Below are 17,331 nucleotides of genomic sequence, written 5' to 3'. Positions count from 1 at the left end.
TCCTGGCTCTTCATGAGATGAAACAGGTCTGTTTGAGCCCCTCCATAGTTTGAAAGAAAAATCTTTTGGGTTGACAGGTGCCATTTAAATATTTCTTAAAACAGATGTAACAATTTCAAGTAAAGCTTGAAAATGTTTAGCAGCTCCAGAGTTTCAGGTTACTGTATAAAGCTAATTATTCTTTGTTTCCTCAAATGAAGGAAACAAAGCTCATCATGTTTATTTTCTGTAATAGTGTATCTCTGCTCAGTTAATGTTAAAAAGCTAATCCCTGATGAAGCAGCATTGTACCATCCCCAGCTTCAAGATTTATAGCCTTTTCTGTTAGGATGGTTGTTTGCAAGTGTGGAGTTACTCCTTTAAGCTGTTGTTAAAGAAGCAATGCTGGCATACACAGGTGCTTTGTCCATTGTCACAGAAAAGATTTCACTTTTTTCTTTCTTCATTCTGAGTACTAACTTTTATTCTAGACCTGAAAGCAAACAGGAACCAGTGAAAACTGAGATGGGTCCTCCACCATCCCCAGCTTCCACTTGTAGTGATGCATCTTCAATAGCAAGCAGTGCATCAATGCCATATAGTAAGTAATGTGTAACTCAGAGTAAATGTAAATAATAATGTAGATAAGAAGTTTTCATAAAAGACAGTTCTGTGGTAATTCTGTACTAATTGCAGAATCCTTTGGTCTTTCAGTCTATACTGCAGTGTAGGTAGAGGCTTTTGTAATAGACTTTGAATAATCTGTGAATTGTCAGAGTTAAATAAATGTCTAAGCAGTGACTCCTCGATGTAAGGTGTATCTGTGCAAGTGTAACAGTTCTCAGAATCAAAAGTATCTTTCAGGAGATGATCAAGAGGAAATTCTAAAGAGAAATTTATTTTTAGTTGCAATGTGATAATGAGTTTCTTTGCAGCCAGGAAGTTGAACTCGTTTTGGAAAACTTCTTTAAAGATTAAGCTGCTGTTGAACAGCTTGTCTTGTAATTGAAAGTCAGTGTAGAAAGCAGTAGTTTGTATCTATTACAGAAAATGTCTAAAATGAGACATTCTTTACTAACATACAAAAGCAGTCAGGAAAGTTTCATGGTGCAAGTTGTGCTTAAAAACCTGAAAGGCTACACCCAAATTGTGTAACTGGACTCCTTAAGCATTTTTTCTCTCAATTTAAACACATACATTTATAAAATGTAATTACAATGCCATAATTTGAAGAAATCTTCTCTCTGCAGCTTATTCTTCTAATTGCTCACAAGTTGCAGTTTTAAGCAGCATTGACCTAATGACTCAAATGGCCTTGTGCAGGGACTGAGAATCTCATCTACTCAGATCTGCAGTACTTACTAATTTTACTAGTAGTCTTTTACTATCGATTTCTTTTGCAATTAATCAAATGTAATTTTTTCACTGACTACAACTTTTCTCGGGCTTTTGAACTAGTGTTTGGACTTAACTGTGCAATTAGCTTAGAAGTTCTCTGCTTCTTACTTTAAATATGTTGATAGTGTTAATTACACTATATACTCAACTTGGAAGAGTAAAGGTTCTTGTCAGTGTTAATTTAGTCATGTTATGTATTTAGATTTGATTCTGAGTGTACTACACTTGCTGTTCAGATAAAGTCTGCAACAAATCTAACTGTACTGCAATTGCCATTAGCCCAAATAGCTATTTTCTGCTTCATTTGCTATTCTTCTAGAAGTTTACCAAGCAATCCATATGTGTAGGCAAGCAGACTTTTTGTAAGGTTGGTGCAAAGCGCTGTAGCAGGGGTGCCTGAGTGTTCTCACAGTGTCAGTCATTTCACTTACAGCACAAGTATGTGAGCCCTGCCAAAACAGGGCTTGTTCCTTGTATTTTAATTTTTGTGTTATAGTTACTGTATTATTTAAAATTTTAAAAAGGATTCTAATTACTTTTCTTAAATATCTTTAAAATTGCTTTGCTTGTCATATAGACTTTATTTGTTTCCAAATCCATAGAAAAACATGGAAGTGACGTGATATATTTGTTAGGTAGCTCTGACTCTTAAAGTTGTGTTCTTGTTAACCTCTTGTTAATTTCTACATTGGACTGCTGGTAATATTTGGGGGGAAAAGTTTGGTGTATGCTGAACATTGCATTTTGATGCTTTGATTAAGTATGTCAAGTCTCTCTTTTTGGTGCTAACTTTTTTGTCTCAGAGCGACGACGATCTACTCCTGCCCCGAAAGAGGAGGAGAAGGTGAATGAAGAACAGTGGTCTCTGAGGGAAGTTGTGTTTGTGGAAGATGTTAAGAATGTTCCTGTTGGCAAGGTTTGTCTAAAATCTAGAATACACTGCCCCACTGTTTTTGGGGAGGGGAGAAAAAAGGGTTTTTCTTTTAGATAAGCTAACTATTTAAAAAAATCATTCTCCAGCATCCCTGAAAGTATGTTTCTGATGAGTATGACTTCAGCTGTGTTTATATTTGTCCATAACATAATGATAATAATAGGGTGGGTGTATTGTGAGTAAAACATGATAAATATTTAAAAATTCTGGTTTTTTAAGTTGAAACCACAGTATTACAAAAAACAGATGTGGTTTTATCCAAAATACTATTTTGTTGTCTTGAGCAATAACTCCCACATGTCCACTGAGATTGTGAAGAGTTCCACCTGTTATGACTGACTTTTACATACACATAGGTAGAATATTTGGGTGAATCTAATGTTCTGGCAAGCAAAGAACATAAATATTTTTGTTAGAAATTAAAAGCCTCATTAATATGATTAAAAAGTTACTTGATTTATTATTCCAGAAAATCCCTTTGTTTAATCCTTGTAATGTTTTCATTTTTTTTCTAATCAACCTTTGCTCTGACTCAAGAGTCGTATAGAGGAAAATACTCCCCTTTCTCTTTTGGCACTGTTGTGTGATGTTAGGAGGGATTAGGTCCTCTAGACAGTTTTCTGGTATGCTTTTCAAAAATACAAGCAATGAGAAAACTGATAAGGTTTTCCTCAAAAGGAAAAGATTGGTTTGCTTTCTACTTGATTCTTAGAAGATTGAAAAAAAATGTTATCAGAAGAGGATCAAGAACTGTCCAATAGAAGGCAGCTGGAGTTAGTAAAGAGTTATTTTACTTGCATCCCTAATGGATTTACTTATGTGGCAGTGTAAGATTTGCCTTCAGCAGTATCTTTGAAAGGAACAGGCTCACGATGAATTTGCATTATCAAGTTTAGGTCATTTCTGTAGAAGGGAATATGGAGCAACTTAGCTCATCGTAACACTTCAATTTCTCAAAATAAGTTTTTGAGATCTAATTGAAGTTGCTGAAACCATTGTTTTCTTCTGATACCATCTTTGGGAAAGTCCCTCTTGTCCTTATCTGTCCTTCTTGTTTTAGATCCTAAGATTTTCAGTACAGAGACTGTTCCGCTATTTCTGTATACAGTTGCAAAGGTGTCTGTGCATTGCATGAAGAACTACTATAATCAATATAAAAGAGCTTGAATTTTAATGTTTACATTTTCACTGGAGTGCTAAAATCAGTATATGGCATATCTTCTGAACAGAGTTACTGGTGCTAAGTCTACTCTAGATCAGTTGTTCATGGCAAAAATGCTTGTTTTCCTTTATGAAGCACGCTGTCCTTTTCCAGTGTTGCATTCTGCCACTCATGTTTTTCCTTTTGCAGTTTTGTAATACTTTAGAGCTCAGGCAGAATCCAGCACACAAAATCATAACTATTTTTTGCCTGGTGGTGTCCAGGTTAAAGTTAGAAATGCAGTTTATTACATGGCAATAAACAAGTTTAAGTCTTGTTACATGTTCTGTTTGTAATTTGGATCAGTTGTATGATTGTATGATGGAAACCAGAGGCACCTCAGTCTGCAGAAGAGTTACCCTTGGCAGTTTTCTCCTACAGATTCCAGAGTAACGTTGTTCATTATGGAACAGTAACGTTTGTAACTGAGCTTGTTGTGAGCTGAATTATACACAAAAGGATTGAATTCTGAATAATCTGACTATTGTATCCATAAGGAAATTTTGAATGTGTGTGTATGGAGGTTCAGACTGCAAAAATGTGATTAGATGGGTTTGGGCTCTTAGAACTTCATGAGTTAAGAAATTGTACCCTTTTACAGTCCACCCAGATATACATTAATCTGTTCTTCCATGGTCTTCTGTTTACTGACTGACCATCTGAAAAGTCACATCTTTGATGTATTGTTATGGGTGGCTTCAGTGGCATGAGCATCTTGCAGGAGAATATACTATTCCATTGTAACCTGGGATCATGTTGGCCTTGGCGTTTCAGAAAATTGGAAAGGCTTTGAAACAACTTTGAGTTTTAAGAACTTGATGTTAGAAATCGTGGTGTCAGTGGAGCAACACTTAGCTTCTCTCAAAGTGTCATCCAGTAAAATATGTGGTTATGAAGCATGTGAATACTTGGGCATCTTTGAGAAATGCACACTGCTAATTTAGTGGATATTTTTTGAGCACGGTATGAAGTCAATTGCACTAAACTAATTGATTTCTGAGGCCAAAGATCTTGCTTTATGTAATGATTCAGATTTGAAGGAGTAAGTGGAATAAAGCAATTATTTTTGTCCTTTTACTTGCAAGAGCATCTGAAAATTTAAACATTTATAAATCTTCAAAATAAAATGAATAATGTGTGGTAGCCATGAGCTTTTGTCAAAATGTTTGCTGTCTTTTAAAATTTTGTATATAATTCTTGGTTTTACACAAAAAGAAAAATTTTCACTTAGTCTTCAGGAGGTGGAATTTAGAGATAGGAAAGAAAGGGATAGGAAGTTCAGGTTTACTGATGTGCAGCCTGTGTTCCTGAAGTGGTTTTGTTTCTAGAAATGTTACGTCTCTGTGCTTTTGGATGTATGCAGCAGCTTCACGGTGTCTCTAAAAAATGTTTGTTTAAAATCCTTCCATGACCCCTGCTGTGTTCTGTAGAACGGAGGGCAGGTAGAAGGTGTTGGCTTCTAAAGTGCCCCTGTCTCTCTGGGCGCTTTGTGGATAATGTAACAGCTCTCCCCTGAGTGCTGAGATCCAAGATGAGTGTTTGTGATCATTCTGATACCAGTAGATTGCGCAATCTGCATTTTACACACTGCTTTGTAAGTGTGGATCTCATATGATGCCAAAGCAGTGAATGACCAGAGAGTCTGACAAGAGTGCAGAGTCTTTACACTGAGGTGGTGTTGAAAGAGATTAAGAATGCATGTCTGCTAGATACTCTCTTGTAGTTAGTCATCTGCTTGCTCCTTGGAATTTATTACCTTCCAATCTCATTTCAATTTAAATCCTTCATGGCTTGGAATGAAATTAAGCCTTTATTCCTCCAAGTTCATCACTAGATGAAGGAGATAATCATTCAAGGATTATCTACCTGATGAAAGACTGATGGAATGAAATAGCCTGGCGCTTGTCCCATCTCTTATCTGCACTGGTGAGAAGTCTGATGGAGTGTTCTTTAGTGTTGTTGAGAAAAGATATGGGCTGAAATAAGCCTTTGTTACTGCTCACTGGTGTCAGAGGGATAAAAGCTTTTTTCTGTTGATCCCATGCACTTGGGGATCTTCTACTTCACCACATTGGCTTCTAGATCTTTTCTTCTAAAATGGCTTAAATGGTGTCTGAAACCACTGCTAGAACAGAGGGATGGGGAACCTGGGTTGGAGCTGCTTTTTTCTTCTTTGGCAGCTGCGGTTCGTTTTGGTCTGAGGCTTTCCATTGGCAGTGTCCAAGGCCTCCCCAAACTCCTTCTGGTCATCAAAGTTATCCTCAACCAGGTGAGAATCCTGTGTATTACCAGTTTTGCAATTCCTATACCCAGAAAGCCTATCAGCTCCTAGGAATTTTGTAAAACATAGATTTGGATTGAGTAGTTTGTTCTTACTTTTTATTGCGTTATTTCAGTCACTTGATTTTGTTTTTTTCCTTTGATTCCTGTCTGAGATTGAAGCCTTCCACATGAGAAGAATAAATTCAAAGAGCTCAGACTGGTTCTTGCCCTAGAAGAGTTACCCACTCCCTATTATAAATCTATTTGTAATCTTTCAAAATAGAGTATTTCTTAAAATTGTGTCAGTATTTCTTTGAAAGTAAAGAAATATTTCTTTCTACCTTTGGGATAGAGATAGAAGGCCTTTCTGTGGTGTTAAAATTTCTTCCATTTCAAGAAGAAGATTGAATAGGATGTTAAAATTTTATTTTCCCTGGTTTTCTGCTGCTATGTTTTGAGGAAGAATGTGGTGATTTTGGAGAAGGAAAGATTCAATGATTTCCAGTGGTATTCTGGTGTTAGGGACTGTGGAAGTGGTTTGATAGTAAGGATAAAGGAGTTAACAACTGTATTCATCTTTTAGTTTCTCAAATAATTTTTTATTCTATTAAGAAGACCAGGTGGTGTTATCTTGTAGTTGAAAATGTCCTAAAAAGGTATTCTGCTTTTCAGAAAAAAATTCTTTAGTTTTTATTTTGTTGCTTGCTTTTTTCATTCAATTCATTCTCTTAATTAAGTCCTAGTAAGGCACAAATTGTGTATGTAGTGATGTGAAATGCTTGGTTCTAACTGCTGAAACTTCTGTCTTAGCAGTACTGGCAGTTCATTACTTGTGTAAGATAAAGCATCTCAGTCCTTTAGGGTTTTGCATTTTATTTTCGTATTGAGTTTTTAAATTATCTCAGACTTACATAAATTTGTTCCATATTTATCTTGTTTGGTGCTGGCTCATTATGCCACATCTTTGCTTTGGAGCTCTCTATGTCCAGCTGCTGTCAAATGCTTCACTCAAGGTCATTGCTCACTACGTCAGGGGATGGTTTTATTTTCCTCCTGTATAACAACCAACAGCTGTAGTAGTAATTTTAACTAAAGAACTGATTTTAAGTTTGAAGAGGTGATTGTCTTCTTAGCAAAATCTTAATAAGCATATTTTCCAGTTTTTAAAGATACCTGATTTTCCTGGAAAACGGGAAAGAGAAAATATTTGTCATGTGGATGCCGTAAGAGTTCCAGCACTTCAAAACATTTCTCTGAACACATCAAAAGTGATATAAGTGAGAAATGATGTAGTTGGTAACTCTAAGAGCAGCCACAAAGCATGCAGTAAAAACCTTTTAATTGTGGAGATAGGATAGGATTATGCTAAAGATTGGGGAATTGTACCTTTTCTTAATGTGTGCTTCCATCAGAAAGCAGCCCAGGTTTATAAAGTTCTTGTAGCAACATTTAGTCATTAAAAAAAAAGAAAAATATTCTACATGTCGGACTAAAAACTCTGATTGAACTATTGGCATTTGATTACAGGCTTATAAATTAGTCTTATTATCTTAGAAACACCTAAATGTACATGGAATAAACTTCTTTTACTAAACCACAGCATTCTTCTAGAGAGTTGTCTTGCCAATCTCAATAGAAATCTGTCTTTATATAATCCAGATGATGGCTAATGTTTGTGAATCTTTTGACTAGGTCTGAAGTTTGAAATTTTTGGGTAGTATTGTTACAGCTATCAGTGATGCTCTACTACTAGAACTTGTAATTCTGCTTCTAGAGTGAAGTTTCAGCAAGTAGAGAACAACTGCTGTAGCTCTGTCCACAGTAATCTTCATTACAAAAAAAAAAAATAAATCTGCTAATGCTTTAAGGTTGTCAATATATAATTTTCTCTAGTGCACTTGATAGGCTGCACTTAGCTAGAGAAATTGGGAGGAAAGATGGATTTTTCTAACATACACTCTCTTGGAAATTTGAGACATGTTTTTTATTGTTGCAGACCTTTTAGATAAGTTGGATACATCTAGACTTCTGTTTATCAAGCACTTTCCGTGTAGAAACTATTGAGAAATTAGGGCTTATTAAAGACTGATGGATGCTTATATCTAGTTTTGATCAAGACTGAGAGCATACAGAGTTCTTATTTCTGCTCATAATTAAAACATTGTCTGTTCTTTCCCCACCCCCTTCTGCCTTAGCTTTTTTTTTGTTTTGAGAAAACTATGGTCTCAGCTGGAAATGCAAAGGGCCTCGCTGTTTGGTGATAGCACAAGAAGTTCCTGAATCAAGGAAGCCTGTTTTGACAGTTTTGATTAGATATGCATGGAAACAACTCTTTAGAGAGGCTTGCAGTCTTAGAAATGCCTGTGTCAGTGTAGAGTTCAATAGCTTCTGTTTCCTTGGGGGGCCAGAGAAGGACAGACACACACACACACACACACACACACACACACATATGAAGAACATCTGGATACACTGGTCTGTATCCTTCAGTCCTAAGAGACTGAGTGGAGAACTTGATCATTCAGTGTACAGAACAGGTGCTAGACTGGTAAACTAACAGGTCTTTTTGCCACTGTGTACAGTCCTGTTGAGGAAAGAGCACTAAAAATTTTCTGGTGGGGCCAAAAAAAAGTTTTTTTTCCTTTATCTTGTATAAAATCTAATGGGCAGTTGAAAGAGACTCAGTGTAGACTTTGTTGTTGTTGAATTGTTGGCTATTGTTTGGAATTCATTGCCACGAGAATAGTGTTTATTTCCAGAAGTAATTGCACAAATTAATTAGAGAAAGATCTATCCAGGCTGTTAAACATCAAGTTGTCCTGCTGTTTCCAGGAGGTGGAAGTTGGAAAGAGACCTGGGGAGTACCAGTAGAAACTTCTCTAGTCAGTTGATGTTGGCTTCTCTTGGATGTAGGATGCTGAGATGGAGGGAGCTCTGATACGAATCAGGATGCTTATGAAGTCATTAGGAAATCCAAGTTTTTCAGATTTCAGTAATTTTAGCAAAATGACAGGACTAATGACTAAGACCTATACAATTTTATCACTGGATATTGTAAATTTTTTCCTCTTTCTGAAAAAGGTGTGGTTTATTTTGAAGCAAATCAGATTGTGTTCAGCCTTTAGGTAAAACTCTAATGTGTTCTTTCTGTAGGTGCTAAAAGTGGATGGTGCATATGTTGCTGTGAAATTTCCAGGCACCTCCAATAATGCAAACTGTCAGAGCAGTTCTAACTCCGATCCTGATCCTTCTTCTCTCCTCCAAGACTGTAGGCTGCTCAGAATAGATGAACTGCAGGTATGTGTTTCTGAAACATAGAGGAAACAACCAGGATTTAGAAGTGTCAGTGCTGTGTGTGCTTAAATGCAGCTTAATATTTTACATCTGTTTTCAGGTTGTAAAAACTGGCGGAACTCCAAAAGTTCCTGACTGTTTTCAAAGAACACCCAAAAAGCTGTGTATTCCTGAAAAAACAGAGATCCTAGCAGTAAATGTAGATTCAAAAGGTGAGTAGGACTTCCCTCATGAGTCCAAATCTGTTGGTTCCTTTATTACCTGTCTCTCATCCAAGTGAAAAATGCCTGCCTTCAAAATGACATAAATAGGTGCTTCCATTGACATTAGTACTTCCTTGAAAGTGCTTTAGTTAGGAATTCATTTACCGGATGCCATCCATAAAACATTGACTTTTTTCTTCATGTGTTTTTGAAGGAGTGCATGCTGTTCTGAAAACTGGGAACTGGGTTCGATACTGCATATTTGACCTTGCCACAGGAAAGGCTGAACAGGAAAATAATTTCCCTACTAGCAGCATTGCATTCCTGGGTCAGAATGAGAGAAGTGTTGCTATTTTTACAGCTGGACAGGTTTGTGGTTTTGTGTCTTAGTCATTTAACCTCACTGCACTTCACTTCTGTCATCTTTGAATGAGATGGTGCAGCTTTCTTTAAGACTTTCCCAAAATATGTCAAAGAAATAGTTTTTCAAACAGGTTATGAAAAACTTGCTGCTGCCTTTAATATGTTGACGAAACATGGGCAATAGCAACAACTTACCTAAGCACATCTTAGTTAAACTCTTATCTTGAATGTAAAAATGGGAAGCAAAAAAGTGACAAATGGTTCTTGGATTAGTATCAACTTATTATCTAGCTGCATTTTGGAATGTGATCTAGCTATATTTTGGAGCTGGGTCAGATACAAATCCACTCTTGAGAATAAATGGAAATATTAACAAAGAAAAAAATTAATCTTTAATTGACTGAAAGTACAGATTTACTAAAAATGATTGAGGTTTTGTGCAACTCTTCCGCAAACATGGTATGCTTTGTTTAGGATAATTTAAAGAAACAGTTTTTGCAAAATAATTGAATTTGAATATTTCATTTCAATATATTCAACTTCACTTGGAGCATTTAAGTAAGCTAAAGGTATAGTTACTATTTGTTTCACTGGTAATATTAATCAATAAATGTTTATCAGAAGGAAGATACTTCTAGTAATATTTATTATGTTAAACACATTTCAGGCATTTACAAAAGGGAATTTCCTATCTTATGTTGCACCACTTCTAATGATAGGAGTCAGTGACATAAATGAGAACTTGGGATAAACTGTTGTAATTGTTTTCAGTCAAGAACTGGACCTTTTGGGAAGGATAATATTTATAAAATACGGAGACTAAATAATGAAACTTTTTTTCCCAAATGTAGGAATCACCTATTATTCTTAGAGATGGAAATGGTACAATCTATCCAATGGCAAAAGATTGTATGGGTGGGATACGAGACCCTGACTGGCTTGATCTTCCACCTATTAGTAGTCTTGGAATGGGTGTTCATTCCTTAACAAATCTTCCTGCTAACTCGACCATCAAAAAGAAAGCTGCTATTATCATTATGGCTGTTGAGGTAAAATATTTTCTCTGCTATGCAATTATGTGGGTTTTTTTTTTCTCTTGCTATTATAAAGTTCTGCTTAAAGCAGCTTCATGTTTAGATACTGATTTGTGTTTTCACTATTTGAAAGAAGCTAATTTCAACTGAAGATTCTCTTAGAAACACAAAAGCACCAACAAATTTGCCAAGTAAAGTGAAAGACCCTTTTTTGTGGGGATGCATGACTTCTGTATCAGGCTTTTGATTAGTAGGTTTTTTTTAGGCATTGATTTTGAAATGGTTACCTTTTTATATCTGCTAACACCATGCAGTTTCATTTGTCACATGGGTGCAGTTTGTCTCAGAGATCCAACAACTTCTTTTGATTGGATCCCTGAGAATGCAATATTTCTTAATTTTTTGTATTTTTAAAAAATGATCTCTCTGGAGCATATACTAGGAAACTAGGAGAGGAAAGTGAAGGTGTTTTCACTTGAATCACCTGTCGAGTTCTGTCCTCATCAGTGATGTTGTATGAGTAGTTCTGCTGTGAATTTGTATGTCATACTTGTAAAATCTTGTCAGTAATTTGTTAGCTCTGCTGTGTGTTCTGCTGCCATCTGGAGGTACTGTGTACCTGTTAGTCTGAGATTGATTTCACAGTGAAGCAGTACTCCATCATTATGGAAAAACTGGTTTTATATGGGGTGAACCTCCCAGACCTTCAACAGCTTCTAATCATTCACTTCTCAGCACATAAATAATTTGTTTAAAAAGAACTAGGTTAGAACTTATTCATGTACATCCTTAGGCTTTTTCAATTGTATCACTTTTCCCATGTTACATGGAGCTATGAAATGAAAGTAATCTATCTTAAGAATCCAAGTATGAAGCCAAATGAATGCTTTTGTGAGCCTGATGGCATCTGCTGCTCCGTTCCTTTTGCTTGTCTGTGCCTGAATGCATACAACTCTGTTTTTAACAGTGCTGTAATTGAGATGATGAATATTCTGAACAGCTCCTGAACTAACTTACAGCCAGTGTTGGAGATGAAGACCTTCCTATTAATTTCAAAATTAGAAGAAAATTAGAAGTGTTTATGGAGCTTATATCTCTACCTTTTGTGCTTCACATTTCTAAAATACTTTATTCTTTTGAGTACAGAAACAAACATTGATGCAGCACATTCTTCGATGTGACTACGAGGCTTGCAGACAATACCTGATGAATCTTGAGCAAGCAGTTGTCTTGGATCAGAATCCACAGATGCTGCAGACGTTCCTTGGCCATAGATGTGATGGAAACCGTAATATTCTGCATGCTTGTGTGTCTGTATGCTTTCCAACCAGCAACAAAGAAACAAAAGAGGAAGAGGGTGAGCTCAACAATATAATGAAAATAATTTCAAAATAATATTTTCATGTATTTTCAAGAAAATGTTAAATAAAGGTTGCATTCTTCATATACAGGTATATTAAAATTTAGCACCTAAAATGTGCCCTGGCCTTTCAAAGGTGCTGAGACAACATTTTTATTACTCTCATAAGGTTTTATTAGAACTTTTTAAAGAATGCAGTAGTTAAGAGCACTAAGCTATTTAAAATGATTGTGAAAACTTCTGACATTCACATAGATGAAAAAGTATTCTTCTACCTTTGTATCACTAGTATCCCCTTTATATCACTAGTAAAATTTATGAGAAATGGCATTTAACAATTTTTAAGTGTTGTAGAATATGTTAATACCTTCAGTTATAAACGCTACTTGTAATTGATATGTATTAAGAAATGTGGAAGAACGACCTAATAATGCCAGTTACTGACACCATTTAAAACTGTCTGTTAAATACTGTTATGTAAAAAGCATGTTAACAGGGCAAGGTTGCTAAGTCAAGCACTCAAAAATTAAAGAATGGCAGAATTAAGTTTACCCATGTGCTGTACACGGGTATGCATTGTGAAATGGTCTTTAATTACACCATCATACTATTTTTTCCACAGGACTACCTCATTCAGTGCACAAGATGGACGGTGCTCACCGAATGGGTAGCTATTCAATATTTCTTTTTATCCTCATCATTCAGTGTGTGGCCCCATTCCTTACTCTTGCACACCATACAAACCCTGCACTGAATAACGAATGAACTTCCTTGTGGGATTTTTGTATGGTGCTGTCATTGAATTTTAGTCATTTATAGACCTTAATTGTTCCTCATATCCCTATTTATAAAATGGGGGTAATGTGCAGCTTTCTCATCTCTTGCTTGGAGTTTTATTATAGCTTGAAGTTTTTCTGTATTCAAAGCTATGAACTAATTTTGAGCATTCTGTTGGAGAATCCTAGGGCCTGATTTTGAGTAGGTGTTACTTCAAAACACTGAATTCTACAACTGGATTAGTCGTAGTTTTAGTTGTGCTGTGAATGTTAATTATTTCTGTGAGTCGGGCACCTTTTAGGTGTCCAGAAATGAATAAAATGGGTCACGATCCTCTGTAAAAACTTGTTTCACAAAGTTCTGTGTGCTGATAGATGTGTCAGAAATAGGTTCTGATTTTCCAAAGCGATGTTCAGTGGCAGCACAACACAGTGTTTCCACCTCTCCTTCCCAAGCTGTTGCTGCCTTACTACACCCCTCCCTAATGTTGCAGCAGTCAAGGCATAAACAGCCTGCTCTCTGTAGAACCCTTCATCTTTAGTGTCGTCCATCCTGTGCACTGATTGAGGCAGGGGTATTGTTGCTGGGCACAGGGTGGGTGGGGTGACAAAACAATCCGAGACAAAAAACCAAACCAAAATAAACAAACAAAACCCACCTGTGTAACTGAAGATTGTGTTACTATAAGCATGCAAGGAAGTTGAAATAAGGATGCACAGGCAAACTTAATCTGACTTTTCCTAATTTGAGTGCTTGTCTTTGCAACCTTGACTTTTTTTTCAGTAACTTCATTTGGGTGTAATCTGACTTTCTGAAAAATGAAAAACATGAACCTGATAGGCTTGTGACACTCCTCTGCCTCTCTCTTTTTCCCTCATAAATCTTGTCCTTGAAGGAGACTTATGTCTTTAGATTCAGGTCACATTTAGCTTCCACTGTAACTGCTAGTGATGGATATTAGGACAAGCTTTTTATCTGTTTATAATCTGGAGGGCAGTGGTGACTTATGTTACTGTCTGTGAGTTACATGGTCATCTCTTGAAATGTCAAAGAAGTTTGATTCAGCAGTAAAGGCTTCAATTCCAGACATACAGATATGATGTTTCTTAAAAATTTCTTAACAGTTTAGTGCCACTTCCCAGCTAGTACCTGCTTGAGATTCTTCACTCTTGTTCATACAGATTTCTTCTTAAGTGCCAGAAAGGAAATATTGAGGGTAGGGATAAGCTCTTTCTTTTTTTTCTTTTCTTTCTTCTCTTCTTTCTCACATCCTTTGGCTAGCTATGCTATAGCTCCTGCAGTGTTGGATAAATGATAAATGAATTGCAGGAAAAGTGGCACAGACTTCCAGAAAATCTGGAAGAAAGTGCTCTGCTTCTGTGAATTGATATCTCCTCAGTCTTGCCAGCAGAAGGGATCTTGGGAAAAGCATGTCTAAAAGAAATGTCCAAAGCATGTGAAATAATTAAAAAGTTGTGATACTGAATTTCAGCTGAGGTCACTGAACACATAAAAACTGAGGGGTTTTGCCTGGAGAACTGGGACAGATTTCATTAGACAATAGAACAGCAAATCGCCCATTAGAGCCAAAGCGTTTACAATTTATGGCTCTCCAAAAGAAGAAAGCTAACTTCTTAAGTGGAACAGTGAAAATTCAGTTACAGATCACTCTCTCCAGGAGAAGTGAAACCTCTGCTTCAGAGTGGTTGTATTGCTTGAGGGATCACTCTCAAGAGCTGTGCCCCTTGTGTGAGAGGTCCAGAAGTGATGAGTTGTGAGTTATGAGAGCTAGTGGGTGTGAGAAAGGAGTACAGCACAAATACCATGGCAGTCCATTTACAGCTATGAATCAGCTTGTAGCCAGGGGCACAAGAGTAGTATTCTCTCACTGCCAAATGTTTAATAGTTGTCTACTTTGGGTAGTTGGTGATCTTTGTCTAAGAAGCCTGCATATGCTTGTGAAAAAGCAAAACTAAGGATCTCTTTTACTTAGGGTAGTGACGAGTGGAAATATTTAAATAACCTTACCATAACAGCTGACACACACTGTCAGATTACCTTATTCTTTTCATTCTTTGCATGAAAGGTATTAATAGTACTTTCCTATTAAAAAAAAAAAGAAAAAAAAAAGGGAACTGTCCAGGCCTTAATACTGTCACTGGTGAAAATAAGTGTGCAGAGAATGGTGACAGTTTGAAGAGCCTCTGAATTGAAAGTGAGCACTAGCCCTTGCAACTTTGAGGCATGTCCTGAAAGAACAATCAGAGTCACTTCAGGAAAATACTTTTCTTTGTTCAGAAATACACCTTTTCTGTCTACTTTTACCAAAACCTTTTTTTTTTAAAAAATAATGTTCTGTATCTCACTTTAATATTCTGTATCCCACTTGACAAAATGCAGTCGTCAGTATGAGTAGAACCTGTAGGTGTTATGATGCTTAGGGTTGTAGATGTTAGAAGAAATGCTAGTTCTTTCTGATGTAAAGTGGTCGTACTGCCTTCTTATACTGCAAACATAGTTCTTCTAAGCAGGTTCATACCTAGAGCGTGTATATTACAAGCCCACACATTTGCATTGTTCATGGATGCTCACTGTGAAGTGTGGTTTGTTTTCTTGTTCTCCTGGTCTGGTGTTTCTGTGTGGGTCGTTTTGGTGGTTTTGTTTGTTTATTTGTTTTTCTGCGATTTTTATAATTGTTTTTTGTGTTTTGTTTGTTTTCTTTTCTTTGTTTTTTATAATTTTTATCAAGGCTGTTTTGAAGCCTTAACTCAGCACATGTTTGGAATCAGTTACATGATAGGACCTTGTCTGTTGGTGATACTGAAAGCTTGTTCAGAATCATTGTTAAGCTCATCCAAATGAAAAATTTGTATATGAACCTAGTCTGTCTCTCTAAATGTAAAAAAAAAATTAGCGATATTCCATATTTTATAATCCTTTCTTAAAATTTTCCCAAGTAAAATTTTAGCACTGACACTTCACTTAATTTTTCAGAAGCAGAGCGCTCTGAAAGGAACACATTTGCTGAAAGGCTCTCAGCTGTGGAAGCTATTGCAAATGCAATCTCTGTTGTGTCAAGTAATGGTCCAGGAAACAGGGCAGGGTCTTCAAGCAGCAGGAGGTAAACTGAGTCATGCTTTCTTCTTGTTTCTGAATGCTAATTTCTGTATTAACTACCAGTCTGTTATTAATTCTTTCCTTTGGTCTAGTTTAAGAATTGGCCTCTGTTACTAGCTTAAAATTGGATTTCACTTCTTTAAGCACCAAACTAGAGCTCTAGTGGTTTTTTGAACCCTTTTTTGTGTGAGAACTAATGGTGGGATATTTCTAAACTAATGCTGTTTTCTTGGGTTCATGCTTTGTCTGTCAGTTGTGAAGTGGAAATGTTCCTCCTTGTGGGGAAAGGGAATTTCAGGGCAAGCTCTGGTGTTCTTTCCCAAGAAGTATTAAGTATCACAGAACTGCTGTGATGGTGGCCAGGCTTGTTTTAAGAGAATTTCTGAGGGAGTTGGTTACTTAAGCAGATGGATAATAGTGAGACCAACAAAATACCACTGGGGAAGAATTGAAGTTGATTCATTTTATTCTAAGCAGTCATTAAAAAGAAATTCTATCAAGACCCATTTTTTATCCTTTCATCAACGTCTTTTTGTAGTTAGATTTTAAAAAGCAGTAGCAACAAGAGCAAATCCTTGTAAAAGCTTAACACTCCTGGCAGTGAGCTTGGGCTGAAAGGAATGTCAGATAGCACTAAGAATGCCCATCAGCTGCTGCCTGCAAGAGGCAGTGCTGTGGTGCCTAGGGATGTGTTCTGGGCTCAGATCTGACGTGAAACATTGCTGAGTGACTCCTCTTCCAGGGCTAAAACATTCTGGTGCAACAAAACGTAATGAAAAGTATATCTTGGCGCATTCTTATTTATGCTGAAATAAAATGGTGATAATAGGAGTTTTGTTTCCTTTTTCAGTGTGACATTTTTCTTAAATGTGTTCTAATTATAAATGAAAATTATAGTATTTCTGCCTTGGTTTTGTATTTAGTTTGAGATTAAGGGAAATGATGAGAAGATCCTTGAGAGCTGCTGGATTGGGCAGACATGAAGCTGGTGCTTCATCAAGTGATCACCAAGACCCAGTTTCTCCACCAATAGCTCCTCCCAGCTGGGTTCCAGATCCTCCTGCAATGGATCCAGGTACGTCTGCTCATATATCACATTAGACTGTAAAAGAAGAGATTTGATAATGAACTATGGCTATTAAAGTGAATAATAACTTTAGTCTCACACTGTAATCTGTCCAATGCCGTTGAGGTAGCAAGTGTTCATTGAGATCACTTTTGAGAGTTTACTGAAGACTTAACAGCTGTTTTTTAACCCAGTGCATATCTTTTTAATGCTGGTGTCAAACTGCTGGGAAGTCTGCCTTGTATAGCTGAATTACATTACAGACCTAGGAATGTGGCCGTTTGTGGGAAAGATTACCAGTTAAATACAGAAAACCTGCAGTGTGTTAGACATTGCAGCAAGA

At 36.6% G+C, this 17,331-nt stretch overlaps 1 protein-coding gene across 11 annotated transcripts in view; it reads left to right on the top strand.

Annotated features, from left to right (window-relative positions):
* Nucleotides 1–17,331, top strand: part of UBR5 (ubiquitin protein ligase E3 component n-recognin 5) — an 85,400-nt gene that overhangs the window by 41,819 nt on the left and 26,250 nt on the right. For 9 of the 11 annotated variants that reach the window (XM_064393458.1, XM_064393478.1, XM_064393526.1 and 6 more), the window contains 10 exons: nt 471–580; nt 2,181–2,293; nt 8,928–9,071; nt 9,169–9,280; nt 9,486–9,640; nt 10,486–10,683; nt 11,815–12,025; nt 12,651–12,695; nt 15,800–15,926; nt 16,846–16,997. In XM_064393458.1, the coding sequence (XP_064249528.1) occupies nt 471–580; nt 2,181–2,293; nt 8,928–9,071; nt 9,169–9,280; nt 9,486–9,640; nt 10,486–10,683; nt 11,815–12,025; nt 12,651–12,695; nt 15,800–15,926; nt 16,846–16,997 (1,367 nt within the window). The remainder of the gene's footprint in view (nt 1–470; nt 581–2,180; nt 2,294–8,927; nt 9,072–9,168; nt 9,281–9,485; nt 9,641–10,485; nt 10,684–11,814; nt 12,026–12,650; nt 12,696–15,799; nt 15,927–16,845; nt 16,998–17,331) is intronic. The other 2 variants (XM_064393509.1, XM_064393489.1) reach the window with 1 other exon arrangement.

Source organism: Passer domesticus, chromosome 1, assembly GCF_036417665.1.
Source record: "Passer domesticus isolate bPasDom1 chromosome 1, bPasDom1.hap1, whole genome shotgun sequence".
Lineage (NCBI taxonomy): Eukaryota > Metazoa > Chordata > Aves > Passeriformes > Passeridae > Passer > Passer domesticus.
Note: the sequence above shows the minus strand (reverse complement) of the source record. Positions and strands in the feature narration are given on the sequence as shown.